At 41.4% G+C, this 17,419-nt stretch overlaps 1 protein-coding gene across 1 annotated transcript in view; it reads left to right on the forward strand.

Annotated features, from left to right (window-relative positions):
* Positions 1-565: 565 nt before the first annotated feature.
* Positions 566-17,419, forward strand: part of EPDR1 (ependymin related 1) — a 30,130-nt gene continuing 13,276 nt past the window's right edge. The window contains exon 1 of the mRNA XM_061165283.1: positions 566-1,128. Within this exon, the coding sequence (XP_061021266.1) occupies positions 836-1,128 (293 nt within the window). The 5' untranslated portion in view covers positions 566-835. The remainder of the gene's footprint in view (positions 1,129-17,419) is intronic.

Here is a 17,419-nt window from a genome sequence, read left to right on the forward strand (position 1 = left end):
CTTGAGAGTCCCTTGGACTGCAAGGAGATCAAACCAGTCAATCCTAAAGAAAATCAACCCTAAATATTCATTGGAGGGATTGATGCTGTGAAGCTGAAGCTTCAATACTTTGGGCACCTGATGTGAAGAGCCGAATTTTTTGGAAGATACCCTGTCTGGGAGAGATTGAGGGCAAGAGGAGAAAGGGGCTACAGACGATGAGATGGTTGGATGGCATCACTGACTCAATGGACATATATTTGAGCAAACTCCAGTGAAAGACAGGGAAGCCTGATGTGCTGCAGTCCATGGGGTTGCAAAGAGTTGGACATGACTTAGCGACTGAACAGCAACAAAAACAATTTGATAAAGGGACAAGGTTATGTGGGGCACAGCGAGTGCAGCGATCCAGCTTTCTTGATCCTGACTTTGAGTTTGTCCTCCAGTGCTGGTTATCTGCTGAATACTCAACTTAGCAGAAAAACACTTTCCTTCTCACCCCACCACCCCATCCCCCTTAAAACGCGGATACCCTTCAGGATGCTAGTGGCACCACTGCCACCGCATTTCCTGTTGGCAGCAGAGAGCAAGTGAAAACAGTAGCGGCAGCGGGCAGCGGCCCAGGCAGAAACAGCTCCCACACGATTCACGGAAGCTTTCCCGTGGCCGATCCCGGTTCCCAGGCCTTGCGCGTCCTGATCCCAACAGCTGGAAAGGCCGCCGCCTAGACCTGCAGCAACTTGGCCAAGACCGCCCTCGGGCACAGTTGGAGAAAGCCCCGCTGAGTGCCCGGGCTGCTCAGCGCCCCCTTGGGCGCGGGCTGGCTCTTTGGGGACTGCGGCCGCGGCAGAAGGCGATGCCTGGGCGCGCTCCCCTCCGCGTGGCCCGAGGGTCCCTGCGCGCTTGGCTGCTGGGCAGCCTGTGGGTCTGCGCACTGGGCGGCCTCTGCGGCGTGGGGACCGCGGCGCCGGGGGCCGGGGGCTCCCTGGGGGCTCAGCGCCCTTGCCAGGTGCCGCAGCAGTGGGAGGGACGCCAGGTGCTGTACCGGCAGAGCACCGGGCGCTACAGTCGCGCCCTGCTCTCTTACGACGGGCTCAACCAGCGCGTGCGGGTGCTGGACGAGAGGAAGGCGCTGATCCCTTGCAAGAGGTACGCGGGGCGCGGGAAGCGAGGCCGGGGCGGCCCGGGGAGGGCGAGGCCGAGGGAGCTGCGTCGGAGCGCGGGGTTTCCAGCAGCTCGCGTCGCCTTCCTCCAGTCAAAGACAAACTTCGCGGAGAGGATCTTTTGGGGACAGCAGAGTTGGGGGCTGGGTGTCGGGCTGGTCCACTGGGGGCGGCCTGCTGGCGCGCGCTCCGTGAGACCTCGCAGGGCGGTGGCCGGTGAAGAAAGGTGGCGCCCCCAGGCCCTGGTTCGCCCACATTCAGAGGCTGCTGAGTCAGCCTCCTGACTCCTGGTGCCCCCTTCAGCCTAGGGCGTGTCTTCTGCACTATCTCAGCTCTTTCAGGAGCCAAATGTGAGGGAGACACGCTGAATACATATTTTATACGAGGTTATTTTTTTTCTTTCTTTTTCATTTTAAAGGAATATGACAACTCTACCAAAAGTGTGAGGGATCAGTTAAAGAACTGTCACAACAGTTGAAATTTTAGTCTACTCCCTTAAAATTTCTTTTAAGCAAGTTTTACATTCGGTGATCAAAAATCCTGTATGTCTGTATCTGTTTTATAGAACATGATCTCTTACCTGTTATTATTTTCCATTTTAATAGTTGGCCCCTACCTATTTTTAATGGCTGCACAATATTCCACAGAGAGGTTATGCTACAATGCTTTCTAACCACTGGTGTGATTATTCACCTTTCTGCATCTGTTATGACAAAGAACACCCTCTTTCCTGAGACTGCAGTTTGTTCTGACCCCATTAAAACCTGATTTCTATTTTGGGATCGCCACCTGTCAGTTCTTTCTGCCTTAATCCTGTTTCTCTGTGTGTGTTACTCCAAGGGTTATGCGGGCCTCTCATATGGAGTTGGCATAATTAGGAGGTGCCATGTGAATGTCCACAGTTTAAGGCTCCAGTGGGCAGTAAAATGTGGGGAAAATTTGATATCATTTCACCTAAAAGTGTTTGTTGAAGTATTAGGCATCTTGAAGATAGTATGCAAATGCAAGAATTGTTCAAAGCAATATATTTGAGAAGGCAAAATAGTACATGATTGTAAACCGTGAGTGCTCAGGAGGCCTGGAGTAGCTGAGTCATCATGGGGTATTGGGAGTATCTTTTCTCTTTCAAGAAAATGAATGTTTTCTATTAAGTCTCGAATAACTTTGTAATAATAATAGCAAAATCCAGCATCTGAGTACTTGCTATGTACCAGGCATGGTCCTGAAGATGTTCCACATACTGTATTATTTAGTTTAAAAATCACAACCACTGGACAATGCAGCTTTTATGATCTCCATTTACAAGCAGAGAAATCTGGGGTCAAGGGAGATTAGATAACTTTCTCAGATCAAGAGCTAGGACTTGAGGACGCCGAGTGGATTCTGACATCTATGATATACTGGGCTCTTGTTCATTTGCTTATTCATTCAATCTGCATTTTTTTTGTGTGTCAGTCATTTTGTATAATCAGAGTGGGTCCTGGGTTTCAGGGAGGTCATGGTCTGGGGGTGGAATGATATGAGGAAGAATTCCCATAGAGTGGGGTAAGGGGTGAGTTGGACTTGAGAGCACCCTAGACAAGCACCTAACGTGGAGGTGCTTCCTGGAGGAGGTGGAACAGGAATGAGTCCCAAAATCCCTGGAAGGGCTGACCATTAGGGGGAAGTGGGTGTGGAGGGAAGACTGATCCAGAAGGATCCATCCAGGTGTATTCCGGGACATCCTGCCACAGGCAAGGCTGAGAATATTCCAAGAACTTCAGGCCAATCACTGTTAGACTGAAGCATGGAGTATGGCAGGAGGTTGGGGATCCAGGGAAGGATATTTAAACAGTGGAATGCCATGGCTGGGTTTTTAAAAGAGCATTGGATGAATGGTTGAGAATAAAAAAGAACAAGAGAAGAAGCCAAAACATGACCTAGGAGATGTTTGTAGAGAGATCCAGGTGGAAGACGGGGTGTGGCATGATGGTGAGAAGTAGACACTTTTGAGAGATATTAAGGATACTGAAGAGGCTTATTGAAGGAGGTGCAGATGATTAGATGGTATGCTGCAGGGTGGTGGGGGGAGTCAGATTTGGCTTGTGAAAGCTAATGGTGCTGACGGCATCGAGGAGATGCTGATGCTGTTTGCTGAGATGGGATTTGGCTTCTGCACTTCTGAAGAAGGGTCAAGTACTGCTCTTTCTGTGCATCGTCCTGAAGCCTTGTAGAGTGGTGGCTTATGGATGAGGAGTCATGTCAAAGATGGACTAGGATTGAGACAGACCTGGGACCTGGGACCCTATGCTGCAGTGCTCCCACATGGCATACTTCTTCTCCAGCAACAAAATACAAAGAAACTATATGGGACTAAAAATAACTGTGTGCATGCACAATTAGGGTGAATTCTGGACAAAGGATATAAAGAGACCCAAAAAACCCAATTGCCACATTTGAAAGAGCCTGGAGCAAAAGCAGCCTACTACGTGCATTCCCCTGCACAAAACACCACTGATTAAGGGATGGGCAAACCACCTAAGCCATCCCCCTCCAGCCTGACCCCTGGATACACCCCTACCCTCATCCTGTGTAAGGAACAAGCTTGCTCCCCTTGGGGATCTGTTTGTTCTTGTTCCCCTCGCCCCCTCCACTGCAGCAGAGGCCCCTATAAAGCCTTGCCTGAATTTCTTGTCTGGCCTCTGATCAGTTTCTATTGATTAAAGAGGCCAAGAACCCTGATCGGTAACAGGATGGCCCAAAGCACACCGCTGACACAGCAGAGTGAGGCCAGGAGAAGGAAAGGATAGGGTTCATCCCCCAACCTCCCAGAAGTAGGATTTTCATGATTTAAGGGATTAGGCTTTAGAGTCAGGTAAATCTGCCTCTGAATTCCAATTTCTAATGCAGGTCTTTGGGTTACTAGATGGGAATGCTACTAATGCCTAATGTATTGCTTTGCTGTGGGGATGAAATGAGTTCAACTATGTACAGCACATAGTGCAGTGTAGAAGATGTGGCTGCAATTGTCCCTCTGGCCACCACCATCTTTGCCATCCTGGTAAATTTACCATTGCCCAGAGACTCGATGCCAGCCCCATGAGCTCAGAAACTTGACCTTGTGGCACCCTCCAGGGCCCTTTCTTTGGGAGCTGACTGAGAATAAACAAGCTCAAGTGCGGCACTGTATATCTCAGTGAGTGCTGTAGCTGGCATGGGGGCCAGAATTCTCAAATCTGACTAGGTCATTCTCTCCCTGTAGGCAGAACTATGTAGAGAGCCAAATTCTAATCAGGAGGCTGTGAGCAAAGAGTTGGAGCCAATTCATAGAGTCTAATGATTGCCTGCTTTAGGCTGGGCTGTGTGCTCAACGTTGAGCTTTCCATCGTGCATAAGAGGCCAGCCCAGCGGATTCAGGCTAAGATTAATCAATGCATCATTTTCACTAGAGAAATTAGAAGCATAGAGGTCCCTGATCCTGTGCTACCCCAACACTGCTGGTCCAGATCCCCTTCACTCTGCACAGAGCCTGGGCGGGAATTGCTCAGGTTGTTTTAGCAACCTTTCTTCTTCTGTGACTCCATGATCAATTAATAGAGTCTTCAGATGTGTATATTATAGCCTCACTGAGGTCACAGCCAAATCTTGCTGGCCTGGAAGCTTTTTTGTCCCCATGTGGTGATTTCTTTCTCTCTTTACTTTTTAAATTGAAGTATAGTTGATTTACAATGTGTGGGTTTCTGGGTACAGAAAGGTGATTCAGTTTTACATATATATTCGTGTCCTTTTCACATTCTCTCCCATTATGGTTTATTACCAGATATCGACTATTGTTCCCTGTGTCTATGTGGTGATTTCTCACTTCTTTACACTTGCCCTGATCCGTCAAGTGTTAATCTCACAGTTCAGCTTTTAGAAGGAAATTTTATTCCTTTTCTTCCCAATTTCTTGGCAAGGTTCTATCTTACAGTCCCATCTCTGGCCCTAAGTCAGATGCAGAAAAGAATGGTTAGTGCACAGATTCATTTTTAAGCTTTTAAATGTAGATTTGTTGGAACAAACTCTGAAACTTTTTCAGGTACTAGCAGTCTGGCCAAGAAACCAGATACGATTTGAAGAAAATATGGATGGGTTGTCTCTTCATATTTATTAGTAAGTTGGGAAGTAAGTTTTAGAATTGGATCAACTTCTTAAGATTTTTATTTTGCATCCAGATAGTTATGGAAAATCCCACTGATAGTTACTGTGGAATGACTAGGATTTTCCAGGCTTTCTTCTCCCTCAGATGATGGAAAAGATTAAATAACTTTACAAGCTTCAGATAAGACAAGGCTTAGCAGAGAATGGGAAATATTAGTAATTGATACTATTTTGTTTTCTGTTTCCAACTGTTTTTTCCGGTAAACTCACAAGTGTTACATTTGGAAGACTGAAGGAAAGGCAAGATTATTTTGTATTTCAGTAACATAGTGAACTTTATGGGAGAAGCAGTGTAGATACTGAATGAATTTTGTAAGACTACCAGTAACTTACTGTTCCTATTTATAAAATGGTAGATTGGGAGTTGGAATTAATGAAGCTATTGATGCAAAGGGAGCAGAGTGGCACTGAGAGGATATGCACTGGTAAGTTAGAAATGTATCTTAGACGGCTATTCAGCTACCAATCCCACATGTTTGAGGATTTCTTTGTTGTTGTTGTTTTTTTTTTGTTATTTTTTTTGCTGAAGGATGAAAAGAAAAGTATGTCTTAAATGGAGTGACAAGTATCCACTTTATCTTATACAAATTCTGATTAGTTCACCTCTGTCTCAGATTTTCCAGAGCATTCTACTTCTTGGAGAACAGAATATCGTTTCTCTTCTCTATTCTTAGAGAAAACCACCTAGAGTAGTGGAGAGCATGTGGACATCCATTCAGACAGTCGTGGGATGCCAAACATGGCTTCTAATCCTGGCTTCACCCCCACAGTTCCTTTGCTTCTCGGAATATCAGTGCTTTTCATCTTTTAATTTGATTTTAATGATATCTACAGTATTTATACGAAACAATATTTAGGGCTTCTTAAAAGCTAGGCACAAATAAAATTATACGATACCATGAGAGCACTACTTGTACTTTTATTACATTAGGCTGATTCTTTTTTCTTGCAAGATGCAGTGAACTTGACATAGATTCTAAATTTATTCTTCAACTTGTCCCTTTGTGTAGATAAATTCAGATACATCTCTTTCTTCTTTCACCTTTCCACCAAAGCTTGTGTTCATGGGTAGAGATGAGATGGGCTGCCTTCCTATGCTTTGGCTCCAAACTCAGAAGGCTGTCCTCTCCGTGGAGCCTCCTGTATACGGTGGGATTGAATGGGACTGCTTACAGGAGTGTCCCTCCAAGGATCTGCTGTGGAAGATTCATTCCAAGAGAAGTTATCACGTGGGGCAGCTTCAACAACTATATGTGTTTGAGAATCAGGATACGGGTTTTTTTCTCCAAAGGCACAATTTTATTTTGAAACTACTTCACACTTACAGAAAAAGTTGCAATTATAGTCCGTAGCCATTTTTTCCCCTGAGTCACTTGAGAGTGAGTTGCCAGCTTGATGTCCCCATGACCCCCCCCATATTTCAGTGTGTATTTCCTACAAACGGGGACATTGTCTTGGGATACAACCATGCAAATCAGGAAATTAGCATGTGTTCCTTGCTACCATCTGAAATTCAGGTCTTACTCAAATTTTGTCACTTGCGCTTTTGATGTTCTTACAGCAGAAGGACCCAGTTCATATTTAAGCATTGAATTTAGGTGGGTCTTTTTAGTCTCTTTTTGTCAGTAACAGTTCCTAAGCCTTTTTTGCACTTCAGTACTTTTGAAGATGATACGCCAATTATTTAGTAGAATGTTCCTTGATTTGGGTTTGTCTGATGCTTCCTCATAATTAGATTCAAGTTATTCACCTAGGGTAGAAACGGCACATCTGGATGTTTACTTTGATAACTTGATGACTGATGTCTGCAATATTTCTTAAGTGTGAAATGACACTTTTCTATTTTGTAATCCATAAGTATTTTATAGGGAGATATTTTAAGACCATGTACATATTCCGTTCTTCATTACAGTTTCAAGTTATCCTTTTGTTTTTACCAGCATGAATATAAGGATGCTCATTGAATTCCGTCTGCTTTCGCTATTTAGGATGTTCAGATTTGGCCAGTGGGAAGCCCTTCAAGTTGACTTCTATGTTCTTTTGACATGTCTCTCTTCTTTGAACATATCCTCGATTTCTGCCAAGATATTCCAAGCTCATCTGTGTTTTCCTTGCTGGGGTATTGAGATAAGTCATTTCTCAGGAAGCTCTGGTTACTTTTACTGGAGAATAATATTTGGAAGCCAAGGTCCCTGCTTTAGTTGTGCTCATGGTTATTGGGTGGCACTTTCCAGGCACCCTCACTAGACAAAGCAAAAAGATATAGGTTTGAATACATACACACACACACATACTCACTCACTCACTTGTTCACACATATTTACATCCACATTTATTTCTAAGCTTCTGATTCTAATACGTAGAGATATTTATACCAGTATCTCTAATTCTGATCCACTACCACATGGATCATTCTGGATTTCTCCTGTTCATTTCTTTGCAACTCCCTTTTCAGACCATGAGACAGCTGGCTCCCTTTACTCAATTGCAGCTGGTATCAGGCATAGCTATGCTACGCGCTCCCTACTCGGATGTCTTCCTGTTGGGCTCTGCACTCCAGGTCAGGCCATGCAGAGACCTACCTTGCTTGACCCTGCCTAATGGCTCTAGACTAAATTGTTTAATGAGGGGAGGGGAAGGTCAGGTTACATTTTTTCGTATGTTTTTCTTTGGGATTTCTTGGGGCTAACATCGTTGTAAATCCTCAGAATGTGTCTGTGTGCTGGGGGAAGTAAATTAGTATGAAATATTCAACAAATTTATTTGATCCTGAGCCCTGTTTTGCACGGGTTGGGCTTTCATTTGAGGAACTCCTTTCAGACTTTCAGGATAATTACTCTTTTGCCCTTACTCCCTCCTCCTTGATCTCTGACGGCTGCAGCCAGTATTTTCTTTTATTAGCTCAGGAAGTCTGACTGCTTGTGGCATTTTGATCCTCGAAAAATAAACCATGTTGATTTGTAATAGTGAGTTTTTCTTCACGAAAGAGATTTTCTTGGAAGCACGTAAAGTTTGCTTTAAGAATCTTAATTCTGTGGGTCTATTGACCCTGAATTTCAGAGGATTGATGCTGGGATGTGGAAAAAGTGGGATGCAGGGATGAGGAAAAAGAAATTCCAAGGAAGATAAGCCTAGGAGATTAAAGGCACTGGTGGAATAGGAGAGTAATTTATAAATAGAAGCCAGAGGTGGTCGCCATACTGCTTTGAAAATATCTTTATTTCTCTCCATTAACTTTGAACTGTTTCTTCCCGATTCTGACCTCAAAGATGGTGGTCAAGGGCAAAGTGCCCAAAGATCTGAAAATATTCCACCAATTAGTGGTTTGTTTTTCCTGGAATAAATGTGATAGGCTTATATTTCCCCAATTCCAGTAAAAATCTTCTATTTTCCCCCTTTATAATTTATTTTACCCAGCTTTCAAGAAAAAAAAAATCTTCTCTTGATCTTCTTACTAACTGAAACTGCATTCTCTCCATCTATTTAAAGCAAATCTCATGCTAATTCCCATTTTTGTCCTCCCATGTTCTCTTGGACCCTCTCCAAGCAAACTTTCTCCATCACAGCTCTACTGCAATGGCTCTGGTCAAGGACAGTATGCTCCACATTACTAATCAAGTGATCTTTTATCTGTCTTCATTTTTACTGTTGGTCATTTCCTCCATCTTGATGTATTTTCTTCTGTGGTTTTCAGGACATTACACTCTTCTAGTCCCCCTCCTCTTACCTCATTTTCTTACTTTCTCTTTCTCTTTACTGTCACACATCTTTACTGTCAGGCTGGTCCAAACCTTCATCATTCTTGCTTGGGTTTTTTGCAACAGCCACCTAATAGGTCCCTACTTCTGCCCTTCTCCCTTTGGTCTATTCTCAACATCGCAGCCTGAGTGATTTGCTAAGATTGTTGTATCATGTTGCTTGTCTGCTCAAAACCCTCCCGTGTGTTTCTATGTCTCAGAGTAAAGGTTTTGCAAGGACTTGACCGTCCTGTGGTATCTGCTCCCCCAGCCCCTCCACACCTTGTCTTGACCTCTTCACTGTATCATCCATCCATTATCACCTCATCTCCAGCTCACTCACTCAGCCCACAGCCTCAGCATGCTCACTCCTTTGGCACTTGGGTGGTTGATTCCTCTGCCTGGAAAGCCTTTTCCCTGAAAAGCTGTATGACCCACTCGCAAATTAGACTGTCCTTTCTCTCCACAACATATACTCCACCTTGCTGCCTTTTATCTTAAAGATATTTACCTACTATCTCATAATTTTACTAACATACTATTTTAATATTTTATTAATATGCTATTTAATTTAATTTAAATTTTAAAGTCTGTTCCCTCATTTCCTCTGCCACCCAAAGTAAAGCTCCATTAGGTCCAGGATTTTTCCCTGGTTGTTGCTGTATTTCCAGCACCATAGAATAGCCCTGACTAAATTTTTTTGAATGAGGGAATGAATGACAATGATAACATATATTCATTGTAAAAGGATATCTAAAATATAGATATGCAAAGAGTAAAAATTATCCATAACTACCAAGCCAATATGACTACTGGTAACATCTTCTAAATATCCTTGGAGACTTTCAGAAGCACAATTTACATACTGTAGCACACACTGTTTGGTAATAGGCTGTTTTTCATTTAACAATATTGTGCAAGCTCATCCATACTGACTAGTCTTCTTGTATCATCTTTGAACTCCTGGCTTTTCTCCATTCAGGTCTTAGCCCAGAGGGGCCTTATGTGACTGTCCAATAAAGCCCTCCCCACTACCCACTCTCCATCACATCTCATTCTGTTTTACTCAGGACACTATCACTGAGTGACATTGTCTTGAGTCTCTCTTCCGGGGAGTGAGAGGAGAAATTGATCAGTCTGGTATAGAACTGAAAGTCCAGCACCTAGAAGTGCTTGGGACATAGTATATCTCAATAATGTTTATTGAATGAATAAATACCATTTTTATGACTTTTGAATTACTAGTATCATACATGTTCATGGTGGAAAATCTAGGTAACCAGGAATAGCAAAATAGAGTAAAGAGAATCATGTTGTCCAGAATTAACAACCCTTATATACGTGCTTCTAGATTTTTCAATTTCCATTTCTGTATATACAATTCTAAAATTCAATTATAAACATGCTATGTGAGTTTTAAAAATTTAACAAAACATTGCATATTTTCATGCCACTATGAAATCTTTAACAAACCATTTTTAATGACTGCACGGTATTCTGGCTAATGGATGGAACACAGTTTCTATAAGCAATCCCTAATAGGGGACAGTTAGATTTCTTTCTCCTTTATGTTTCACTACTATAAATAACTACATGTATAACCTTATATTTGTGTGCAGTTTACTTTAAAAATATTTTGCACAGATTCCTGGATAAGAAAATGGTTGAAAAGGGATTACACATTTATAAAATTTTGACCACTTTACTTTTCAGGAAGGTTGTTCCAGCTGATATTTCAACTGGCAAAATATGAATGTTCTTATTTACCCCACTCACACCTACAAGGAGCCTCGTTAATTTTTAGCAATTTCAAATATGATAAACAAGAAACTGAAAGGCAAAATGACACACTGCAGTGATGTCACACTCCCTTGTCATGAGTCTCACTCTAAAGCGAATGCCTCTAATTTGTAAGTTAAGTCTCCTACAGGCTGCTGGTTTAACAAAGACACACTATCATGTTCAGTAAATATTTCTCTGACCTATTTTATAAAGAATTTATTCTGATCAGGATGAGTCTTAAACTTCCCCAGCTTAGTGATTTATACTAATAGATTGCCTAATATTTAACCATCTTTGCATCCCTGAAATAAATTATATCATTATGTATTATTTTTAATAGTCTGATTGATTTGCTAACATTTAATATTTGTTTTTAATCCATAGCCATAATTTAATTTGATCTATAGTTTATATTTTTGTGTTTTCTATATTTTAATGTTAGAGTTTAATAGTTTTGTAAAAGAACTGGCAATCTTTCTGTATTTCTGTATGCTCTATAGCCTTGAGGTTGGAAAAAACTGATTCATGAAACCATGTGGACCCATCTCTTTTTGAAGAAGTAATTCTTTGATCTCTTTTTAAGATCAAAGTTCTAAGATCTCACTAGGCTTTTATAAGGATTTTTCCTCTAGTTTTTGACCAGCTTACCTTTCTGCTTAAGTCTGAGTCAGTTTTGGTTGTTTATATTTTCCTAGAAAATCTTTTACTTAATCAACATTGTATTTATCATCATAACAAGTTTGTGCATGGTATTCTCTTAACTCTCAAAAAAACTTCACCTTATCTATCAATATCCCCTTTTCTTCCCAATATTTAAATTTTCTTTTTTTTCCTCTAAATTACATTTTAACAATATGCTAATGGATTTGTGTGATGGTTTTATGGTTTATTATTCATTTGTGTTTTACATCCAATATCTTCTTTGTTAAGAATAATTTTTGTGAATTAAATTTCTGTGTCTACCCATATTTTGAAAAGTTTTGAAGCAGGGTTATAGTGGAGCACACAGTCCACTGCAGGTAGAAGGGCATGCCATGACCAGTACATCCCCCAGATTCCTTTCATCCATGAGCTACTCACAGCTCTTCTCTCATCAAACACTGTTTACAGTGCTTCTCCTGCTTCTCACTCTCTCTGGTTTGGAAAATTTTCCCTAATACGGGCATTGGACGTTCCCCCACGATCAATGGTTTCCTTCTGAAGCAGTACCTCTTGAACCGAGAGGTACTGAAGAATCAGACCCCTAGCAGGGTGACTGCATTGCCCTCAGACTTTCCAAAGAAGGGAGGAACTCTTGGGACAAATGGCTCCCCAACAGAAGCAGCAGCTGCCCCTGGACAAAAAGGCTGCAGGTCCTTGGATGACCCCTGTCCTTTCATGGCAGGTTGTTTTGTTGTTAAAGTTAGGTCTACTGGGAGAGGTCCAGAGTGTGAATTCTGCCAGTGAGTGAGGACCCTTGTCTGGGTTTGAGTTTTCACTGTATCTTCACATGGTGGGCATGGTCAGCTAGCTCTTTGACATTTCTCTCTTTTTTTTATCCATTCATAAATTTTATAAAATTTGAGGGAGACATATCAATCCTACCAAAGTTATTATTAAAAAGGAAGGCCAGAACTTATTCCAAGTATTTTTTCATACCAGGATTATATGATAACAAAATCAAGCAATACATTGTAAGAAAATCACAAATTTTTTCATGAGTATAGATGTAAACATTCTTTTTTAAATAAATTTATTCATTTTAATTGAAGGCTAATTACTTTACAATATTGTGTAAACATTCTTAATAAACTATTAGCATATTAAATCCAATAGTGTATTTGTGTGTGCTCAGTCGCTTAAGTCATGTCCGACTCTTTGTGACCCTATGGACTATTGCCTGCCTGACTCCTCTGTCCATGAGAGTCTCTAGGCAAGAATAGTGGAGCACGTTACCATGCCCTCCTCCAGGGACTCTTCTGACCCAGGAATTGAACCTGCGTCTCCTACGTCTTCTGCGCTGTAGGCAGATTCTTTACCCACTGAGCCACGTGGGAAGCTTTAAATCCAACAGTATGTAATTTTATATATATATATATATTTATATATATATATATATAATGGATCATTGACCTAGTGGTGATTATGCAAGTTTGATTTAATGTTAAAAATTCAGTCAATATAACTCACTATATTTATAGAATAAAAAGAAAAATTATACAGTCATCTGAAGAAATATAGAAAGATCATTTGGTAACATTCAACATCCATGGCAGGCAGGCCCTGAACCCAGCCCCAGCAGGGCCTTACTTCTGCCTCTGAGAGCTACTATGTGAATTTTTTTTTTTTAATTGGAGGATAATCCCATTCGTGAAGGCTCTTGGCCAAATCACCTTTCAAAGACCTCACTCCTAAATACTCATCTTGGGCTTTAGGTTTTCAACATAACTTTGGGGGAGAAAAAATTCAGGTCATAGGACCCAGAGAATCTGCTCTTGAGCATCTCAGAAGTCGTCAAGGAAGATGCTGGCCAATGGGAAGATAGTGGCACAGGGCCAAGGGGCTCGCGGGTTCCTGGGTCTGATGTAATCTTGTCAGCTATAGGTGAGATATAACTTATGAGGACTATAGGAGGTATCGTGAACCACCAGCCTAGTTGGTGTGGCATCCAGGAACAGCCATAATGAATGCAAGGGCTTCAAGGTTGCTTGAAAATACTTGCAGGGAAGACTGTGGTGAGCAGGACCATCAGCACTGATGCCAAAGCTACTAAAACATTGGCCCCAAGTCCCTTAATGGGACACTTCTTGTATCCTTTGAAATCATAAGGCCTGCTGCCCAGAGTGTCTCACTGAGAAGCCAGTGACCCAGGATCCAAGCTGGAAGAGGCAGACATTCATCTGAGGAAGATGCCCGACCACCATGGAGCTATTTGAGCTGGCTGAAGTCAAGTGGAAACAGCACCTGCTTCAGAATCTCCAGGACAGCTCTTGGCAGAGAGGCCCTGGTGGAAGTGGGGAGGTAGAGGCAGTAAAGGTAGAGAAAGCCCAGGGGGATAGAAATTCTCATTTCAGGAGAAACAGGCAGTGGACCAGTGGAAATTCTATAGCCTATGCTCTTGGGAGCAAAGGATGCTGGGGAGAGAATCCACCTCATATTTAATACCCTCTGAGATGCCACGTTGCGTGCTGTGTTCTGGCGTGGTTTACATGTTTCCTCTGGATGTGGGAGTCCTCCCTTTCAGTCGCGCTCTTTGTAACAGATTCTATTTTGGACAGTGATTCCCCTTGCAGCCAGTGTTGGTTATTGTCTGGCTTACCCCTGAGACCCCAAGGAGCCACCCTCCTGAAGGCTTAGTCCTCTTTGGGATCTGCTTTTCTGGTGCCAGAACACAGTTTCTTTTGTAAAAGACAAGTATTTATTTAGGTCCCACTTGGTATGTGGAAAAGAATTTAAAGTGTTTGGATGGCTTCTCGTCTTTCCTTCTTTCACCACGCTGTCAAGCCTCTAAAAGGTCAACTTCTTCGCTTGTAAAACACAGAGGAATTTTTATAGTGTGTGTTTGTATAAACTGCTAAGTAGCTTTGCCACAGTGTCCTCTGTTAAATGAGAAACATGAATTATTTTACTACTTTTATTATTCACTGCAGTTTCTTTTATATTTATATTCACATTCACCTAACTTCTAGATTTGTTTCATGTTTTGGTCAGCTAGAGAATATATTCAATTAATTTTTTTCAGATACGGTATTGCTGTGGTGGTGTAATTTCAGAGATTTTGAATGTCGGAGAATTTCTTATTGTTTTTTCACATAATGATAATTTGGGGGTGCATATAATTCATTGGGTAATAATAGTATTTTTGCTTAAATTTTTTATGGCATTTAGAATTCTAGAAGTTTGATACCAAAGTAATTTTGGTTTAGTTTTAACATTTTTTTTCTGCCCAAGTCTTTGTAGACTGTATTTTGTTAACCTTGAACCTTTTTAAATTAAAAATTTTTATTGAAGTATAGTTGATTTACAATGGTTTAGGTATACAGAAAAGAGGTTCAGTTATATATGTATACATATATATATGTATATATATTTTTTCAGATTCTTTTCCATTATAAGTTATTATAACATATTCAATAGAGTTCCCTGTGCTATATAATAGGTCCTTGATGTTTATCTATTTTGTAGATAGTTGGGTATATATGTTAATCTTTGAATTTTATTAACATCTCTTGGTTAATGTGCAGTTCTAGGGAAATTTCTGGAGGCTTGATATTTTTTCTTCTCTATTTGTTCCTTGTAAAATCTCCCTCTACTTATCATGTACTGATTCTTAACACCTGCACCCCCCCACACACATTTTTTATCTTTTCATTAGCCTTTCATCACTTTTTATGCTTCTTTCACTTGAGCTCTGGAATAGCACCTTTTAACTCACTGCTTCTGCTTTTTGTTTTTGTTGGTTCCCATAGCCAGTCTGCTTCATACTACTTTCACTGCACTTTCTATCTTGATAATCATGTTTTCATTGGAAAGCTATTCTTGTGGTCATACATTATTCCTTTTCTTCTTAAATGCAAAGTCCCAAACCCCAGTGACAGTGGAAAATAAGCCTTGTGTCTGTGCTGCTGACCGTCGGCTGGGAGGCGGCGGGTGTGTCACAGCGTAGTGTGTGCCGTGTGCTGAGTCGCTTCATCGTGCTCAACTCTCTGCGACCCCACGGACGGTAGCCCGCCAGGCTCTTCTGTCCATGGGATCTCCAGGCAAGAGTACTGGAGTGGGTTGCCTTGCCCTCCTCTAGGGGATCTTCCCGACCCAGACATTGAATCCGTTTCTTATGTCTCCTGCATTGGCAGACAGGTTCTTTACCACTAGCGCCACCTGGGAACTATTACTTTCTGCTGAAAAGCAGAGTGCTGACTATAAGACCCTGACTATGCTTGTATCCTCCCAACCTCTTTAATACTCCTGACATGAAGTTTTAGAAATCACCATGTACCATGACAACATGGGTATCTCAGTACTAATGAGGTGTTTTCTTTTAGTGGTGGTAGGAAAAAACCCCTCCTTGAATTATTGCCTCATGAGAAATTTTTTATTATTATCTTTCATCAGATGAAAGAATATATGCCTACACATTGCCAGTATTCATCCAGATACATTTTTTTTGGGGAAAAAAATCTCTTTAGTTTCTTGAGCATCCTTTTCTTCTTTTGAACTAGAATCCAAGTAGTGGAGGCCCATCACCTTACAGCTTCTTAAATTGCACACATAATTATTCTTTGATTTGACTTTTCCTAGGGCTGCATTCTCAAGTAATTGAATTTTCCTTTTGTTATATGCGGTTGGCATCAGCCTGCATGATGAGTTGGTGTCTAACACGACAATGTTGAAATAACGTTTTTCTTTTATGTCTCATGATTACTGTAGGGTGTAACTCGATCTTGGTATACGCCAGAATGTCAAGTGGCCGCAGCTCAGTTCTTCCTGCTGAGAGTCAGAGAGCCGGCATGCATTACTAATCTATTATACTGCATATTAAACAAATCCAAAATTTGTCCAATTTCTTCCATAAAAGCCAAAGTACTTTTGTAATCACAAAATAATATTTGTCCACTCCCTTTTCTGTAATTTAGTATATCTTGGATGGCCAAGTACTTCTACGTGAATGGGAAAAATCATTCCTTTCCCCTGTGGAAGGACACAAAGAGTGTGCTGTTAGTGAATTAGAGAGAGTCTGATTGGAGATCACAATTTGGGTTTGATCATGGCATCATTATTTACTACTAAATTATGCTCCGAGCCTCATATTTTCTCATCCATTTTTTTTAAATGAAAAAAGCTAATAATGTCAGCCAGCTGAATTTGCCAGTTTGTAACTTCTGCCCTATACTGTTTTTTTTTTTTTTTTTCTCTGACTACCCCAATTCAAGGCAGAAAAACTTTTGCCTTTTGGCTGTGAAGGCAGTAGCTTTTGGGTTCATTTATGCCCGGGCCAGGCTCTGGTATTTCGAGTCCTAGGATTAACCAAATCCTTGCACGCTGCTCCTTCTGGAAGGCTCTCATAGACTTGTTGTTATAAGGTATCCAATAGGTAATATCTATGAAGTATTCCTTTTTACTTATTTCTTCTTTTGGCTGCAGAAAATTTGACTGTCATTGGCTTAAATTAAAAGGATGTTTGTTGTTTACTTCAGAATTCTGGTGATATGTGTTTGTAGGTTTGACTCAGCAGTTTCATCAGGGGTCCTGGTTCTTCTCCATCCATCCACTCTGCCACTCTCAGTATGCTGACTCATAGTTGCAAGAGGGTATGCTGACATGTTGCCTCATGGCTTCAAGATGGCTGCCTTGACTCCAAGTCTTATGTTCTTACTCAACTATGTTCAAAGAAAATGAAGGAAGTGGAACAGAGATTCTCCTCTCTTTTTTATGAGAGGAAAGAAATTTCCAAAGGATTCCCTTTCCCCATAGACTTATTTTTAGGTCTTCAAGACCAGAACTGATAATACTCCTAGCTTCAAAGAAGACTAAGAAAATGAGTATATGAGTATACTTTCTCAGCCTCTATATTGAGAGGCAGGTCAGGAAGAATGGGTGAGA

The sequence above is a fragment of the Dama dama genome, chromosome 18, assembly GCF_033118175.1.
Source record: "Dama dama isolate Ldn47 chromosome 18, ASM3311817v1, whole genome shotgun sequence".
In the NCBI taxonomy this organism is placed as follows: domain Eukaryota; kingdom Metazoa; phylum Chordata; class Mammalia; order Artiodactyla; family Cervidae; genus Dama; species Dama dama.